Source organism: Bos javanicus, chromosome 9, assembly GCF_032452875.1.
Source record: "Bos javanicus breed banteng chromosome 9, ARS-OSU_banteng_1.0, whole genome shotgun sequence".
NCBI lineage: Eukaryota > Metazoa > Chordata > Mammalia > Artiodactyla > Bovidae > Bos > Bos javanicus.
The window spans coordinates 101820273-101838333 of record NC_083876.1 but is presented as its reverse complement, the minus strand read 5'-3'; the positions used below and the strand labels follow the sequence as shown (position 1 = coordinate 101838333).

Here is an 18061-nt window from a genome sequence, read left to right as displayed (position 1 = left end):
AAAATAAACAACAAACATCTTACCGTCCTTTGTATTTAAAAACTTTTTCAGGCTCTCATTGACTAAAGGAGTTTTGTTCTGTTAAAAAAATGAAATATCATTAAACGTTACATGTTCGTCCCCACTACAAAATGTAGACCAAAGTTTAATTTTTTTGCAAGATATTAAGTAAAATACTGTCACACAAAAAATCATGGTTAAACCCATTCTGTAACTACTGATTATTACAGGAATGGTTTTTTTGTTAAGGTGAGGACTGAGACAGGTAAGGGAGTAGTTAGGAGATTGTTCCTGACAGCAGCAAAAGAAATTTTTAGGTGTAATTTAGGTGTAATAGTAATGGATTTTAAATGTTAATGAATTAGAGGATCCCTGGAGCATAAAGGACTATGAAACCATTTATTCAAGTGTTTCCAATTTCCCCTAAGGAAAGGGATCTATGAGATTTAGTACTGACTTCAGAGTTCCTGTGATAACTTTCTTTAGGTTACTCCAAAAGTCTAAAGTATACATGAAAAGAGAACGACCTTGACTCTCCCCTAACAGTAAAGAAGCATAATCTTTAATTCAAAATTATCCCTGGCTATACACTACTATAAACGGCATCTCAGAATGGCTTTTAAGCAATTAGAACTTAAACATAAATGAATACGGTCGTTAAAGTTTGTAGATTTCATACCTCTACTTTTTCTTGCTCCTCTAGTGCTAAAAACACAGCTGCTCGGAGTTCAGCCTTTACAAAGCGGGGTGGAGAGGAGGAAAAGAACAAAAATTATCTCCAGACAATTTTCATGGCAAGAAGCACAAACACCGAAATTTCCAAAGTCAAAACGAAAACCAGCAAGATTACAACGCTTAGGAGGCAGGTGCAGAGAGAGGTCAGAGGGCATCCTGACGCACTCTGAAGAATATGACACAAGCTCTCGAGTCCACTGTTCGTGCCCCTGGCACTGTCTCTCTCAGCACCCATGCCTCTGGTTTCAGCTGGGACCTCCATCCTTAACCATGCCCACCAGTAGTGTGAATGAATGAGAAACACACGCCAAGAAGCAAGCCGTTGGACATCCGCACCCCGCTTGTTACAGAAAGCTGGAGGGGCTGGCCGACCGGCAGCACAGGCCAGAGGCGGGGGACAGCCAAGGAGTGGGGAGCAACTCGACTACCGGACTGTGGGCGACTGTACGATCGGAGGCGGGGCGGGGACCGGGGGGAGCAGTGGGCAAACGAGCCCCAAACGTGCAGTGGGCATCAGAGGGGACAGTGAGCAACTGGACCCCAAACGTGCAGTGGGGACCAGAGGGGGCTGCGGAGACTGGACCCCGGACGCCGGGGTCGGCCTCCTCCGACTGAAGCCGGCTGGACCCCTTCGTCCGCTCACTGCCGCACCGCCCGGGGCTCCCCGTGACTGACCCGGACCCCCGCGCGGGCCGCCCCCGAGGTGGCCGGCGGCTCGGACCCCAGCCCGGGCGGCCCCTCCATCGCGCCCCGCGCCCCTTTGTGACGCCCGCGTCCACACGGGCCCTGCGGCCCGCGAGCGCGGCCCGCCGCCTGCCCGCCAGCTCCCAGTCCCCCGCCTCACCTTGATGCGGTTCAGGACCCCGCTGTTCTCCAGCGTCTGCACCAGCAGGTCCCGCAGCTCCGTGTCCTCCTCCGCCACCACCGCGGCCGCCGTCGCCGCCATCTTGCTTCTCCAAGACAACCGCCCAAGCCGCGCCAACGGCCGCGGTCGCCTCAGCCCGCAGGGCGCGCGGCCGAGACCACGCCCCCGGCGTCGGCGCGCAGCCCGCCGTCACGTCGGGGCGGGGCCTCGGGCGGTGCGGGGGAGGCGGGGCCTCGGGCGGTGCGGGGGAGGCGGGGCCTTGGGCGGTGCGGGGGGGCGGGGCCGCGGGCGGCGCAGGGTTGGCGGGGAGTCGCGGTCCGCAGAGGCTAGAGGCTTGGTGGGGCCCGGGTGGAAAGTGGGGTTAGGCCGGGAGGCAGGCGGAAATAGCGGCGTTTGGAAGGTGTCAGGTGCACGCCTGCGGGTCGCTGCTGTGGAAGACGGGCTGAAGTCCTGGGTCCCCCAGTGGCTTCCCAAGGTGCGGCCGAAGTGTGCGTGCAGGGCAGCTGTGTGTGCACGCTCGCCGGGAGCGCACACCTCCCCACGCCGTGCACTGCAGGGTGTGTGGACGTGCAAACGCTGCGTTGCTGTGTTTTCCACCCTGCGTGTTCACACAGCTCTTCTGTCACGTGTGGAGGAAGGTGATCCCAAACCACTAGCACTTCCAGGGGAAAGCTGTAGATTCTAGAATCCCCCGACGCCCGCCCGGCGAGTCTGCAGCCCATCCTCAGAGTCGATTTTCTCCAGGAGCCGGGGCTCCAACGCGCTGACCTGCAGGTGACCATCTGGGTTACAAATGAGTGAGAAAGGAAAAGGCGCGGTTTCCTGGCAGGTCTGTTCAAACTGACATGTGCCTTTCCAGACAGCCTTACACTTGGGTATGTTACAAACACACAGTACTTTTTTCACTTCCCTAATTTGGATGCTATGCTGACTACTTTTTAATTTACTAACTTCACTCAATAAATCCTGATCATTTTTTTGACGGGTATATTCTGCCTCTGTCTTTTAACTCCTATGTAGTATTCTCTTTAAGGATGTTTCATAGCTATTCTTTATAATAGACTCTGATTTATTTACATTTGTTTTGTCTGTTATGAAAGTTACTCATACCAGTGGTTTAAAATCAAAAGAAAGCGGAAAATATTAAAAGTATCTGCATCCTCCCTACTCACCTAGGTCTCACCTGTTACCATACCCTAGTGAAAGTGAAAGTCACTCGGTTATGTCTGACTCTTTGTGACCCCATGGACTATACAGTCCATGGAGTTCTCCAGGCCAGAATACTAAAGTGGGTAGCCTTTCCCTTCTCCAGGGGATCTTCTCAACCCAGGGATCGAACCCATGTCTCCCCCAGCTATTAATACAATTAAGTTTGTTTTTAGTTCTTTTTTAGTTCTTCTGGTTCTTTTTAAGTCTAAATAACATATATCCTGACCCATCAACCATAAAAAACATCTTTTCAAAGAATAAAAATTTATCTTTTCTTTCAACTACTAATTTTAAAAATTACATACTTTTAACAGTGGAAGATTTTATGAGTTTTAAATCATTTACCTAAGTCATTATTTATAAATTTACATATTACCTATTGGCTCCCTGCAAAGAGAGATGAGGACGTTAGTGTATCTATACTCTCTCCCACCCATGTTATTAGTTCAAGTTTTATTTTTATACTATCAAGAACTTGCATTCCCTTCTGTACTTATAATTACATTTCAGACTTTGTCCGTAATTGATGGAAAACAGCAGCATTCACAGTATTCAGGGTGCATCAGGTCGGTAGGCAGAGCCCATATGCCCTCAGCTGAACCTTTTCTGCCCCCGGGCCAGCCTCCAGCTTTGGCTTTTTTCGCCACCAGAGCCTGGTCTGCCTGCATTGGGGGAAGACCTGGGATGCCAGGGGATTTGTACCTCCTGAGAGCGTCTGCAATCGCAGACAGTGAATAGGTGAGGACCCCCAGCTCTGTCACCCCTGGGGGCAGCAGGTTCATCTCAGGTGTGCCCACTAGCTTCCAGCGTCCGGTTTCAAGTTCTAGTTAAATGGGAACAGGCTTTATGAGGTCCCGTTTCCCTGCTCACACTGGTGCTTCCTGGGATCCCCTCCCAAGGCCCTCAGACCAAGACAGTCCCCCCAGACTGAGTCATGCAAAGCAGACACAGGGATGGGGTCTGGAATTCGGTTCCTCATCAGTCAGATGGCAGCGAGGACCCACTGTGGTGGTAAGCGGGGTGGTGGTAACCCTGGAAAGGTGCCACAGCTTTGTGGCTGTGACCAAGCGGGAAGTGGGTGCATGCTGGGGGTGTGACTTGTGCAATCCCTCCAACATTTGGGGAAGTGGGGGCGATGGGAATTTTAAAGATTGTGGAGTCAGTTTTTTTTTAATGATAGAAAAATGCTGAAGGAAGAATATGACAGCCAGCTATCAGCCCAGAGTGTGTGCCCATGAGATCACAGTGGTGGCTTGAAGCCCACTGTGGTGGGAAACACTGCAGAAACGGGCGAGTGCTCTAAGTTAGAACTCAGGGGGAGCAGCTGTCCAGCACTTCCGAGCACGTCCCCTCACTCCACTGGGTTTCCTGAGTCTGAGGATTTATTGTGGTTGTTGTCGTAAAGCCACGAAGTTGTGTCCCACTCTTTGCAACCCGGTGGACTGCAGCATGCCAGGCTGCCCTGTCCCTCACCATCTCCCAGAGTTTTCTCAAACTCTTGTCCGTTGAGTCGGTGATGCCATCCAACCATCTCATCCTCTGCTGCCCGCTTCTCCTCCTCCTTTTACTGAGGATTTCTACCACTTGTTAATTCTCTAGGCCTCCTGGCCTTGCTAAGCTATGGAGCATTAACCTACCTCACAGATTTCTGTCATTTAAAATACTGTAGACGAGGATCTGACCTGTTGGCGGGGGTGGGGATGAGCGAGGGCAGAGGGGGCTTGCCGCAGGCAGGCAGTCGGCCACGGTGCTCTTTATTTGGCCCCGGCTAGGTCGGCCCCTGGGGCTTTTGTTTCAGCTGAGCTGTGCTTCTCCATTTTGATTCTTTGAGCAGCTTTGGAAGGTAACTTTCTAAGTTACCTTCAATTTCGATTACTACTCTATCAAAAAAGTTAATATAACTCCTCACTTGCTCCCAGAGAGTCATTTATTCAGTGGGGGAATTTGCCTTAAAACGCACGTGTGTTTCCTATTGTAAAGTCCACAGAGTGAAAGTTCTGTTAAAATATTCATTTCCTTCAGCACTTTAATGCTGAGAATGTCTCTATTTATAATTTGTGAACTTGGGATTTTTAATAATGCTGTTGTTCAGTCGCAAAGTTGTGCCGACTTTTTGCGACCCCATGAACTACAGCACTCCAGGCTTCACTGCTTAAAGTTCATTTTCATAATTGAAGGAAACATACTATTACGTTTTTAAATATCCCGAATAAGCCTTAAATTAAGGTCAAAGAAATGGGAAATGCATTCTTACTTGACTTGGGAGCTAAGAGAGCTATTCATGTGTTAATTTTCATATCACCAAAATTGATGGATAAAAGGCTAAAAAATATTTGAAATGATAAAAAAGATTCCCTTAGATGTGGTAATTATGTGCTCACATTTAGCTTGTTCTTGTACTTACTCATTTAGCCTCCATGTTTTTTTTAAGAAAACCAGTGCACAGTCGATCTCACATTTAGCTTGTTCTTGTACTTACTCATTTAGCCTCCATGTTTTTTTTAAGAAGACCAGTGCACAGTCGATGGATTTGCATTTTTTAATTCACCTCCTTATAAGAGTTATTCAATTTATCATTATTTTTCACAGCTTTGTTGAGAAATAATTCACATGTCATACACTCATCCATTTAAATCATACAAGTCAATGATTTTAGGACATTTGCAGAGTTGTGCAACATCACCACGTCCTAATTTTAGAATATTTCTGTCCTCCCTGAAGGAAACCCTTTATCCATTAGCAGTCACTCTCCACCCTACCCAACAGCCCCAGGGAACCGCTAATCTACTTCAGGCTTCTGAATTTAGCCTATTCTGGTCAATTTCTACAGATAGAGTCATCTTTTGTAACAGGCTTGTTGCTCAAGGTTCATCCATGCTGTGGCTTGAATCTGTACTCCACTTCCTATTACTGTTAATATGCAGTAACATTGCCTTGTATGGTCATAACTCATTTATCTATTACTATTAATCATAACCTATAATTGTTAATGTGCAGTAACATTGCCTTGTATGGTCATAACTCATTTATCTCTTCATCGGTCAGGGGGCGTTTAGATTGCTTCCTAGTTCGGGCTGTGATGAAAAACACCGCTGTAAACACTCATGTGTAAGTTTTTGTGTGAGCATATATTATTCACTGTATTTCTTACTGACACCTAAAAGTAAAGACAGTGTGACCAAAAAAGTGCAAAAGGACCTTGGGCTCAGAAGTGCAGAGGTGAGGGTGCAGAGGGACTTCCCTGGTGGTTCACTGGTTAAAACTTTGGACTTCCACTGCAGGAGGCACGGGTTCAATCCCTGGTCAGGGAAGTTCCACCTGCTGCGATACAGCCAAAAAAAAAAAAACCAAAAACTGAGCCTGCAGAGAAGAAGGACTTGAGAGATGTGAATATGTTATAGAAACACACCCTTTAATTAGATTCTGATAATAAATTCAGGAGGCTGGACTAGGGGAAATACCTCCTGACTTCCTACTTGCAAATTCTTGGCATAGAAAGTCCCTGTTTCTTTAATATTAAAACATTGAAAATGTATATTGGCTCATGGGGATCCTCTTTCCGTCTGCACTTGGGAGCATTCATCCTTTCATTCTCAGGGTCAGCCATCCCGTGCTTGAAAGAATCGGAATAGTTTAGACAGAGGTGGGGGGTGAGTACGGTGCTTCGTGGCCTGTAAGCTCTCATAAATGGTTTATAGATTGTGCAAAAGACACTGACATGCTGGGAAAGGAAAACCCAGGCTTCCCTCCTGGCATGTTCATCATGTTACTGAAGCAACTTCATTCGATATTTCAACGAGGATTTAGTAACCGGTTTTCCATCATAGTTAAAAGTATAGACTTTTAAGTCACGTTGAGTTCAAATCTCTTACTAGTTGAGCTAACTGGGGTGTTCCTTAATCTCTCTGTGCCTTGATCTCTGATTTGTAAACAGGGTCAAAGTCTTCATGTGTGGGCATATGTGTAGTTAGAAGGATTGCTTAGATCATACTGAAGGTCTGAAACACAGAAATCATGATAAGAATATGAACTATTATTAGTGCTTATATACAGCCTCATGGCATTTTTATTTCCATGATTTATTATTGTTTAGCCACGAAATCATGTCTGACTCTTTGTGACCCCATGGACTTAGCCCACCAGGCTCCTCCGTCGGTGGGATTTCCCAGGCAAGAAAACTGGAGTGGGTTCCCATTTCCTTTTCCAGGGGTTCTTCCCAGCCCAGGGATCGGACCCACATTTCCTGCATTAGCAGGTGGATTCTATAGCATGGAGCCACCAGGGAGGCCCCCTTGTCCCTGATCCTCTGAGCTAATTTTTGTGTTTGTTTTAGCTCATTTTATGGATGAGACAAGTAATACTCAAGAGAAAGTAAGCAGCTTGCCCACAGTCATATGTCAGCAAAGATGAACTATTAAAGTCTACCTGGTTTGCACGATATTTTATGAAAATACTCCTCTCGATGTTTACATAGCAGAACTTAATTAAATCAAATGGAATTAAAGAAATAGAAGGAAAATGGTTGGATGAAGAAGACGAGAGCACAGGCAATAGGAAAGGTGCTCTACCACTCACAGCCACTAGGGGGAGGCGTGCGCCAGAACAACCTGCGAGGATCCCGTTTCCACGTTCATTAATCACTCAAAGATATGATAGCTAAGCCTATCACGGGGAGTTAATGGACTCCCCACTTAGCTGATGGCTTCTAATTAGATGTCCTTCAGTACTGAGAACAACAGGAAAGTGGTTTTCTTCTACCCCAGGACTTCTCTCAGGTTTTTTAATTTAGCTTTATAATGCTTAGCCCTCTTTATGAATTTAATTATCTTGTTGCTAAGTGCGTGTCTGCGAATAAGTGGTTGACAAAAAAAGCCACCGCTATGGTACCCAGTCAGTGTACAGTATATTCAAACCTTGGGAACTTGCATTCTTTGTGTTTCAGAAGCTTCTTGAAGAGTTGAGATTTTTAAAAATTACTGTGAATTGTTGTTACTATTTTGATTCATTATTTTAACCCATTAGTTAAATACCTTTGATGCTGAAGTTCAGAATTTGATCACTATATCAGAGCTAAGATTAACTAATTAAAACCATTAGATGTAACTGAAGGAAACAGAATTTAATACTATTATAGAAATTAGGTGTCACTAATGGTAAAGAGAAATCTGTATGCAGGTCAAGAAGCAAAAGTTAAAACTGGACATGGAACAACGGACTGGTCCCAGACTGGGAAAGGAGTACGTCAAGGCTGTATATATTGCCACCCTGCTTATTTAACTTATATGCAGAGCACACCATGCAAAATGCCAGGCTGGATGAAACACAAGCTGGAATCAAGATTGCAGGGAGAAATATCAATAACCTCAGATATGCAGAAAGTGAAGAGGAACTGGAGAGCCTCTTGATGAAAGTGAAAGAGGAGAGTGAAAAAGCTGGCTTAAAACTCGACATCATGGCATCTGTTCCCATCACTTCATGGCAAACAGATGGGTAAACAGTGGAAACAGTGAGAGACTTTCGTGAGCTCCAAAATCACTGCAGATGGTGACTGCAACCCTGAAATTAATAGAAACATGCTCCTTGGAAGAAACACTATGACCAACCCAGACAGCATACTAAAAAGCAGAGACATTACTTTATTGACAAAGGCCCATATAGTCAAAACTATGGTTTTTCCAGTAGTCATATATGGATGTGAGAATTGGACATAAAGAAAGTTGAGTGCTGAAGAATTGATGCTTTTGAACTGTGGTGCTGGAGAAGACTCTTGAGAGTCCCTTGGATTGCAAGGAGATCAAACCAGTCTATCCTAAAGGAAATCAGCCCTGAATATTCATTGGAAGGACTGGTGCTGAAGCTGAAACTCCAATACTTTGGCCACCTGATGCAAAGAACTGACTCATTGGAAAAGACCCAGATGCTGGGAAAAGATTGAAGACAGGAGGAGAAGGGGATGACAGAGGATGGGATGGTTGGATGGCATCACTCACTGGATGGACATGAGTTTGAGCAAGCTGTGGGAGATGGTGATGGACAGGGAGGCCTGGTGTGCAGCAGTCCATGGGGTCACAAAGAGTAGGACACGACTGAGCGACTGAACTGAACTGAGTGTTAAAGAACCCACCTACCAATGCAGGAGACATAAGAGATCCTGGTTCAATTCCTGGGTCAGGAAGATCCCCTGCAGGAGGAAAGGGCCACCCACTCCAGTATTCTTACTTGGAGAATCCCATGGACAGAGGAGCCCAGCAGGTTACAGTCTGTGGGGTCACAAAGGGTCAGACGTGACTGAGTGTGTGTGTGTGTGCACACACACTGATAGGATTATAAGTCCAAAATGGATGTGAATTTACTCTCTAAACGTGGGTGAGAGAGAAAATTAGGCTGATTAAATTGGTGAATCTAAAAACTACACAAGAAGAATAACGCATACACAACATACAAAGGTCAGGATATATTCACTGAAAGAAATCCTAGCCCCTTAAAATGTCCTTCGTATATATGTGTGTCTGTATACATACACCAACCTCTTCTTTTCGCTTTTGCCTTTTCTTATACTTCTGACTCTAAAATAGTGGTTCTCAACTGGCGGTTTTGCCCTCCTCGGGGACATCTGCAAACATTCTGGTTGATGGGAAGAGGGCTCCCTGCTCCTGGGGTCCCGTGGGTGGAGGCCAGGGACGCTGCGAGACATCCTTCAGTGCCCAGAGCACCCCACAGCAAAGTGTTGTCAGGCTCAGAGCATCAGTCAAACCCGTGTTGAGAAATGTCATCGCAGAACAACACCCTGACCTCAGTGTGATATGACTTCGAGTGACCGACCTTGCGGCCCACGCTTTGTAAGGCTTTCGGTCCAGGTTAAATTCCTTTCGCCTCTTAACACAAGACCTCTTTCTCACCTGCCGAAGCCACTGTCAGCTCTTAGTAGCTTTGTGTTCAGAACCCAATGAAACTTTGCCCAATGAAACTCTAAAGCCAAAAGGAAGCAAAATAATTTTGCTTTTGACAGAAAAATGTATGTGGAACAAGTTATTTTTAAAATAGAAAGGTATCACACATTCATTTTATTATAAGAAATTTTGAGGAAAACGTTAAATCTTTAAGAAAGGCCACTTCAAGTTGCTCTGAGAGCCTTAGGCGGAACATGTACTTCCTCTGTGACCTTGGTAAGTCAGCCATGTATCTGAGACTTAACAGCCCACAGCATATGAAGTGCTAGAGGGTTCTGGTTTCGGTTTTCAACTTAAAACTTACAGAATGTGACAGACCTGTTTACCCAGATTTACCAATGGTTACCATCTTGTATTAACTGTATCATTGATCTATCACCTATCAGGGTATATCTATATATTGATCAGTTCATTGATCTGTTCGGAACCATTTGAGAGTGAATGGCAGACACTGGGTCCCTTTACCCTCAAACATTTCACTGTGGACTTCCCGAGAATAAGAACTTTGCCCCACACAGTAGAGAGATTCTGATCAGGAAACTGACTGTTGTTACCATACGACTGTCTTGCTGTCTTGCTGGCTTGCTGGTGGGGTGAAGGGTGGGCCGTCCTAATTCCTAACATTTGCCGATTTCCGTGGTGTATGGCTCACCGAGGCTGATTTTAAGTTACCAACAGCAACAACCAGTTTTCAGCATTCCTCAAGGTTTCACGGTGAGCCGTGAGCCAGCCAGGCCCCTCCTCTACTGTTGACGGTCAAACTTTCCAGCTGCTCCGAACATATCCCCAGCAGCAGACATTGTTCCCAGCTCAGGATTCAGTCCGCAGTCATCACTGCTCAAGTCCCCTCGCTCTCCCATTATCCAGAGTGGCTCCAGCCTTTCTGGTCTGTCATGACATTGCTGTGTTTGAAGGTTAGGTCTTCTGTAGAACGCCCTTTAATTAGGATTCATGACGTCTTAGGTCTAGATTATGCATTTTGGCAAGAACACCACGTAATTCGTCATGTTAAAAGGTGTGGTGTCAGATTGTCCCATCACTGGTGATGCAGTTTGGTCACTTGGTGCGGTGGTCTGAGTGTTCGTGTCTTCTCCCCAGATTCATACATTGCAATCCTGACCTCCACTGTGGGCCTTTGGGAGGTAACGGGAGCCGTGCCTTACGGGAGCCCTGAGGGAGCTCTCCAGCTCTCTTCCCGCCCTGCGCGGATGGCTGGGAGACACACGCAGTCCACCAGGTGTGCGAGAGGATCTCACCAGGCGCTGACCCTGCTGCCCTCATCCCGAGAAAGGCAGTGTCGTTGATGAGCAGCCAATCAACAGGACTTTGTCGCAGCTGCCTGAGCCGACCAGGGCTCTTGGTTTAGTGGTGTTCATGAGCTTCTCCATTGTCAAACTACTGTGCTTGCCCTTGTAACTAATAAGCATTTTATGAGGCTATGCAGTGCAAATGTCTTCATTCAACTTTTTAAAATGTATTTATTTTTAGTTGGAGGATAACTGCTTTTCGAGAATGCGTTGGTTTCTGCCACACATCAGCGTGGATCGTCCATGGGTGTACGCACACCCGCTCCCTCTGGAGCCCCCGGCCCCCGCTAGGTTCTCGAGGAGGTTCTCGCAGAGCACCGGGACTGCACTCCGTGTGTCACAGAGCTAGTCCCCCCGGCTGTCTGTTTCACATGTGGTAACGTGTGCTCTTCTTTCCGTTCGTCCCACCCTGTCCTTCCCCCCACCCCCACATCCACAAGTCTGGTCTCTGTGTCTGCATCTCCACTGCGGCCCTGCAGATACGTTCATCACATTCATTCTAGATTCCAGATAGATGCGCTAATATACAATCCTTGTTTTTCTCTTTCTGACTTACTTCACTCTGTATAAGAGGCTCTAGGTGCGTCCACCTCATTAGAACTGGCTCAAATGCGTTTCCTTTTTATGGCTGAGCAACATTTCATTGTATGTAGGTACCACGGCTTCTTTATCCATCACTTCATTACACTTTTCCTAATCCTAGCATCTGGGCGCCATCCTCCAGGATGGCCCCACGGACCCCACCTCCGGCCCTAATGTCATCCTCCCACACTGAGCAGGAAGAATGTGGGTGTGCAGCCGAGGTGCTGGGGACCCGGGACGTTTGACCTTGGGGCTGGGCTCTAGAGGAGGGCGCTGTCTCCTGCCTTCCTCTCTGGGGTCTCTGGCTCCACAGAAGCCAGAAAGTCGTGCCCCCAAAATAGGTGAGAATGATAACCTGATATTTTTAAAGAAATGAACGTGAACATTAGTCAGGGGAAACCACACCACCTCACGTGTAGGGTGCCAGAGGAGGAGCTCTCATGCACACACCGCTCAAGGGCGACCCAGGCTGCAACGGGAAGAGACATTCCTGCCATCTCAGGCATCGGAGAGGAAGGAGGAAGATTTCTCCCCTTGCCTGGCAACAGCTCAGCCAATGAGAGACTCGCACGACTCAGCCAATGAGCAGCCACTCTCCTCCAGCTAACTTCCTCCTGGGGACTTTTTGTCTACTGCAGTCCCCACTTCCCTTTCCCTCGAAAATGGATCTCTCTCCTTTGTTTTCCTGGGCTTGCATGTGGTTCACCATAGCTGCCTGTCTCAAATAGCAAGTCTTTGCTGCTCTTGAATAAACTGGTTTTGTTGGTAAAATAATTGGCTGTTTTACTGTCTTAGATTAACAGCAGACATAAAGAATGGCATAAGATATAGAAAGCAACATGTGTCAGATTTAGAAAACCCAGAAAGGAAGTGACAAACTCAGTGAAGAATTAAACATTTGTATGTGTTAAAAAAAAAAAAAAAAAAAAAAAACCCGAGAGCAAATGAACAGAACTAATAATGCATTAAGAGAAAGAAGTGAGAAAAAATAGATACTAAAAGATATGTAAGGTGGCCAGGATAGTGGGTACCCGAAGTCATCCACAAACTAAACCCGCAGGGACTGTGTACACACAGGCCCTTGTGTAGCAGAGGTGATGAAACTAGAAACCTCGCAACATCCTGAATCAGCTGGGTGAGTTTAATCTGATCACTAGGCTCCCCAGGTGCTTCAGTGATAAACAATTTGCCTGCACCGCAGGAGATGTGGGTCTGATCCCTGGGTCGGGAAGATCCCCTGGGGGAGGAAATGGCAACCCACTCCAGGATTCTTGCCTGGGGAATTCCGTGGACAGAGGAGCCTGGTGGGCTACAGTCCATGGAGTCACAAAAGACTTGGTCACAACTTCACTACTGAGTAGCTGAGCACAGTCTAATCACACAGATCCTTAAAAGTGGAGAATTTTTCCTGGCTGTAGTGAGAAAGATGCGAGTATGGCAGAAGTGAGAAGTAAACAGAAGTCAGGAGAACAGGTGCACAGAAGGGTGAAGAAGATACCTATTTATCCTGGAACAGAATGATAAGATGATTCCAGAAAGCCTAATGTAATAACCATCCAATATGCTGATAGGCTTGGCCATTTGGAAACAGCAGTTGGTTTTGTTTTAAACATAATACTTTTGGTGAGCCTAAGAAGAAATGATAGAAGACTACTGAATTCTTAACTCTAGGAAAAGCAGACGTTGGACAAGAAAGAAAGAAGAAATAGAATCATGGTATGCAACTTGCCTCGCAGGGAAAAGTACTTATGTTTTTGTATAAAGGTAAATTAGCATTGTTTTTATTTTTACTGCATGGCAGGAAAGAGGAAAATTTGGGAAGATGATTAAATAAGCCATTAAATCTCTATCTTTCGTTATTGGGTGACCACGGAGAACGTCTTAGAGTGACCCAGAGAGAGATGTAAGTATAAACACAGTCAGAATGAGGAAGATAACTATCTGCGGAAACAGCAAGAGAAGTTGAAAGAGGCAACTTCTGGAAACTATTCATGAGTCACTTAGGAAAAAATTAAAAATAACTTTAAAAAATGATAAGTAAAAGAAATCTTAAAGATGAGTATTTTTATTAGACAAAATATGCTGTAAGTTAGTTTTCATTTTACTTTAAAAGTGTTTTGTATTAAATGAAGCAATTGCAATGCATGAAATAAGTGTTATACTTTTCAATTTGCTAACTTCTTATGTTTAGTATGTGTTCTGCAGTAAATTTCATGTGGCAGACACTGACCTCCAAATGTTATTTTTTTTTTAGAGTATTAGTCTGGCACATAATCATTCGTTTCATGCAGCTTGAAAGATTTTAATTTGGGGGGTTGATTTAACATTTTTGTATAGGCTACCCAGGCGGCTCAGTGGTAAAGAATCCACCTGCTAATCAGGAGATGCAGGTTCGATCCCTGGGTCAGAAGATCCCCTGGAGGAGGAAATGGCAACCCACACCAGTATTCTTACGTGGGAAACCCCATGGACAGAGGAATCTGGTGGGCTACAGTCCATAGGTCACAAAGAGTCGGACCTGACTTAACGACTAAACAAGGCAAGAAGAGATTATACTTCTACTTTGGGTGAGAAGTCTATGCCTGATTTTCAGCACTGTGCCCAGTATTCTAGGAGAGCTGACATGTGAATTTAATTACGTTGACCAAAAAAAAAAAACACAAAAGATAAAATTTCGTATTTCTAGATTTTAATTTTTAATTGTATTTGTTTATTAAAGTAGCATGTGGTAATTATAAAACATTCAAAAATAAATAAAATAATTTTTTCAGAGTTTTCACTAGGCTTTTTCTCAATACATATATATTATGTATACAAATATATGTTTACACCTATATTTAAAACATCATTATTTAAGGCAAAACATTCTTAATGAGAGAACCTCTGGAATATCATTTATATTTGGTCAACCCCACTATAAAGGGACATAAGGTTGCAAAGGAAAAACTTACTTTGCCTGAACCTGGGTTTGATATTTATGGCTTCTGATACATGCTACATACACCTAGATGCAGATAGATTTCATGGGGTCCTACGTTTTCCCAAACCTAAAGCTAATTGCCAACTGTTGGGTTTTCTTGAGCTAGTTTGCTATTGCCAAAATTGAATTTCAAATTTCTCTCTTAGATCCAAACCTCTATATGTTTACTCAACAATAACAACCCCCACCCAAGTTTATGGGAATAACTGGATGACATGGCTTTCAAGGCCTTAAAAGAAAGTTTGATGAACCTACCCACCCTTCAGTTGAGTTCAGTTCATTTCAGTTCAGTTCAGTCGCTCAGTCGTGTCCGACGCTTTGCGACTCCATGGACTGCAGCATGCCAGGCTTTCCTGTCCATCATCAACTCCTGGAGCTTGTTCAAACTCATGTCCATTGAGTCGGTGATGCCATCCAGCCATCTCATCCTCTGTTGCCCCCTTCTCCTCCTGCCTTCAATCTTTCCCAGCATCGGGGTCTTTTCCAATGAGTCTGTTCTTTACATCAGGTGACCAAAGTATTGAAGCTTCAACTCAGTCCTTCCAATGAGTATTCAGGATTGATTTCCTTTAGGATTGACTGATTTGATCTCCTTGCAAGAGTCTCTCAAGAGTCTTCTCCAACACCACAGTTCAAAAGCATCAATTCTTCGGTGCTCAGCTTTCTTTATGGTCCAACTCTCACATCCATACACGACTACTGGAAAAACCATAGCTTTGAGTATACAGACCTTTGTCAGCAAAGTAATGCCTCTGCTTTTTAAAATGTTGTCTAGGTTGGTTATAGCTTTTCTTTCAAGGAGCAAGTGTCTTTTAATTTCATGGCTGCAGTCAGCATCTACTGTGATTTTGGACCCCCAAAAAATAAAGTCTGTCACTATTTCCATTGTTTCCCATCTATTTGCCATCAAGTGATGGGACCAGATGTCATGATCTTAGTTTTTCTAATTTTGCGTTGTAAGCCAGCTTTTTCACTCTCCTCTTTCAGTTTCATCAAGAAGCTCTTTAGTTCCTCTTTGTTTTCTGTCATAAGGGTAAGGTCATCTGTATATCTGAGGTTACTGATATTTCTCCCAGCAATCTTGATTCCAGTTTGTGCCTCATCCAGCCCAGCATTTCACATGATGTACTCTGCATATAAGTTAAATAAGCAGGGTGACAGTATACAGCCTTGATGTACTCCTTTCCCAATTTTGAACCAGTCAGTCCATTGTTCTATGCCGGGTTCTAACTGTTGCTTCTTGACCTGCATACAGATTTCTCAGGAAGCAAGTCAGGTGGTCTGGTCGTCCCATTTCTTTCAGAATTTTCCACAGTTTGTTGTCATCCACACAGTCAATTATCACATTCCTTATTGCACATGAAAAGGAAGGGAATGCCCTTGGGTACTTACTGAGAACACAGGGACCATCAGTTGACCCAGAATATTATTACAGCCTCAAACTAGAGCCTCTGGAACGGAAATACCTCCTTGCCTTACAGCTGTCGTTGCCTTTACCTTTTGGTAAAGGCCGCTGAAAACCCCCAGTGGATTCCCTTTAACCATGGTTGTACCCCATGTAGCAGAAGCCCTCTTAAATTCTCACCATACTCAACATTTTTCAGCCCTCACCTCTTAAGGAGTCATATTGTTAACTACCCCACATATGATTCTTTGTCAAGGTAACCTTAACCGAGCTACTTCTCTCCCTTCCTACACTGACAAAGTATGTCATGAGCATTCAATGCTAATAGACTACCTCCTGAGTCCTTGAGATAGTCCACAGGAAATTTCACCGGAGTGCCAGTTAATGTCCCCTAGCTCTGGATGGTTCTTACTTAAAAGATGATAAAGGCAGATTCTGCGCTCTGTGTGCCGTGACAGCTGCTGTTGATGTTGTTTGCGGCAAGAGCAAGTACCTGTGGCTGCTTCAGCCTCACAGGCTGAATTGTGCTTTAGCCAAGGACAAAACTGCCACGTCTACACTGATAGTGGTGGCACTTTTGACGCAGGTCATGATTCTGGAGCGCTGTGAAAGCAATGTGGCTTCCTTACTCAAGTGGCAGTGAAGTTAAAGATGGCCCCTGTGTTCAGGAGTTATTAAGTATGATACTTTAACCTACCACTTTAGGTATTATTAAGATTCCAGGGCATTCTACACCTGACCCTCAGGAAGCTAGAGGACATCTCCTTGTTAATATTTCTGCAAGGAATGCTTCCCTTAAAAGGACACAGAAGCCAAACCTCGGTCATGACCTAAAGGGCTACTTCTCCAAATGACAACTTAGGAAAACTGGCTGGAGAAGACCCATACGTGGCCTTAGAAAAGGAAAAATAAGATTGGAAACTAAATAGTTGTTCATCTGCTAAAGAAAGCTCTGGCTTGGACCAAATCAACCAGTCCTACCGGAGACTCTAAAATCCTCACTCCTCGCCGCTGGGCGTGCATCGAACCACTGGCCATTCTCACTCCTCGCCGCTGGGCGTGCATCACGCCACTGGCCTGCTGGCAAAGTGGAGACTCTAAAATCCTCACTCCTCGCCGCTGGGCGTGCATCAAACCATTGGCCATTCTCACTCCTCGCCGCTGGGCATGCATCAAACCACTGGCCTGCTGGCAAAGTGGAGACTCTAAAATCCTCACTCCTCGCCACTGGGCGTGCATCAAACCACTGGCCTGCTGGCGAAGTGGAGACTCTAAAATCCTCACTCCTCGCCGCTGGGCCTGCATCACACCACTGGCCATTCTCACTCCTCGCCACTGGGCAAGCATCACACCACTGGCCTGCTGGCAAAGTGGCGTCTGTTCTAATCTAGGTGGGCAAACATTACAAAGGTCTTGAAAACTGCCTCCCCGCCCTGTCCCACTTGTCCAAAGTACAATCCAAGGGAAGCCATTCACACTGCCCCTGGACATTTAAAACTGCCTGATGATCGTTCAAGGGCTGGCGAGTGGGTCTCGTACGACCTCTCTTGTCTCTTGGACGTAAGTGTGTTTTGGTCATGGTCTGTGTTTTCACACTGGACTGGAGTCTTCCCTTGAGACAGGCTGCTGCCTCTTCTGTTGCTAAAACCCTTTCAGAAAAGATTGTCCCTACCAGGGCACCTCCTCTCGGACCAGCGGCCTCCTCTCGGACCAGGGGCCTCCTCTCGGACTATACGGTGGTGGAGGAGCCCCTTTTCCTGGACAGGGGCTTGGACGAGTCTGTGTTGTTCAGCTGGCTCTGCAGCCACCCTCAATCCTCTGGTTTAACAGACTGTGCTAATGACATCACTAAGACTAAATTAGCAAAATACGCTGTGGCCAAAGTTTGCCACCGGCCCTTCCAAATCTCAGATCCCTTCTTTCTGGAATTCATAGCCTCTCAACCTCTGAGATAGTCACAGGAACCCAGCACACCTGATGCTTCTTTTGACCCACAGATGATAAAAGGAGAGATACTTCAATATCGCA

General features: G+C 45.6%; 1 protein-coding gene across 2 annotated transcripts in view; it reads right to left on the bottom strand.

Moving 5' to 3' along the window:
* CEP43 (centrosomal protein 43) overlaps nucleotides 1-1774 on the bottom strand; it is a 28507-nt gene extending 26733 nt beyond the window's left edge. Inside the window, exons 1-3 of one of the 2 annotated variants that reach the window (XM_061428541.1) lie at nucleotides 1580-1774; nucleotides 680-733; nucleotides 24-78 (exon numbers count right to left, since the gene is read on the bottom strand). In XM_061428541.1, coding sequence (XP_061284525.1) covers nucleotides 24-78; nucleotides 680-733; nucleotides 1580-1681 — 211 coding nt within the window. In that variant the 5' untranslated portion in view covers nucleotides 1682-1774. The remainder of the gene's footprint in view (nucleotides 1-23; nucleotides 79-679; nucleotides 734-1579) is intronic. The other variant, XM_061428542.1, reaches the window with a different exon arrangement.
* Between the last annotated feature and the right edge of the window lie 16287 nt (nucleotides 1775-18061).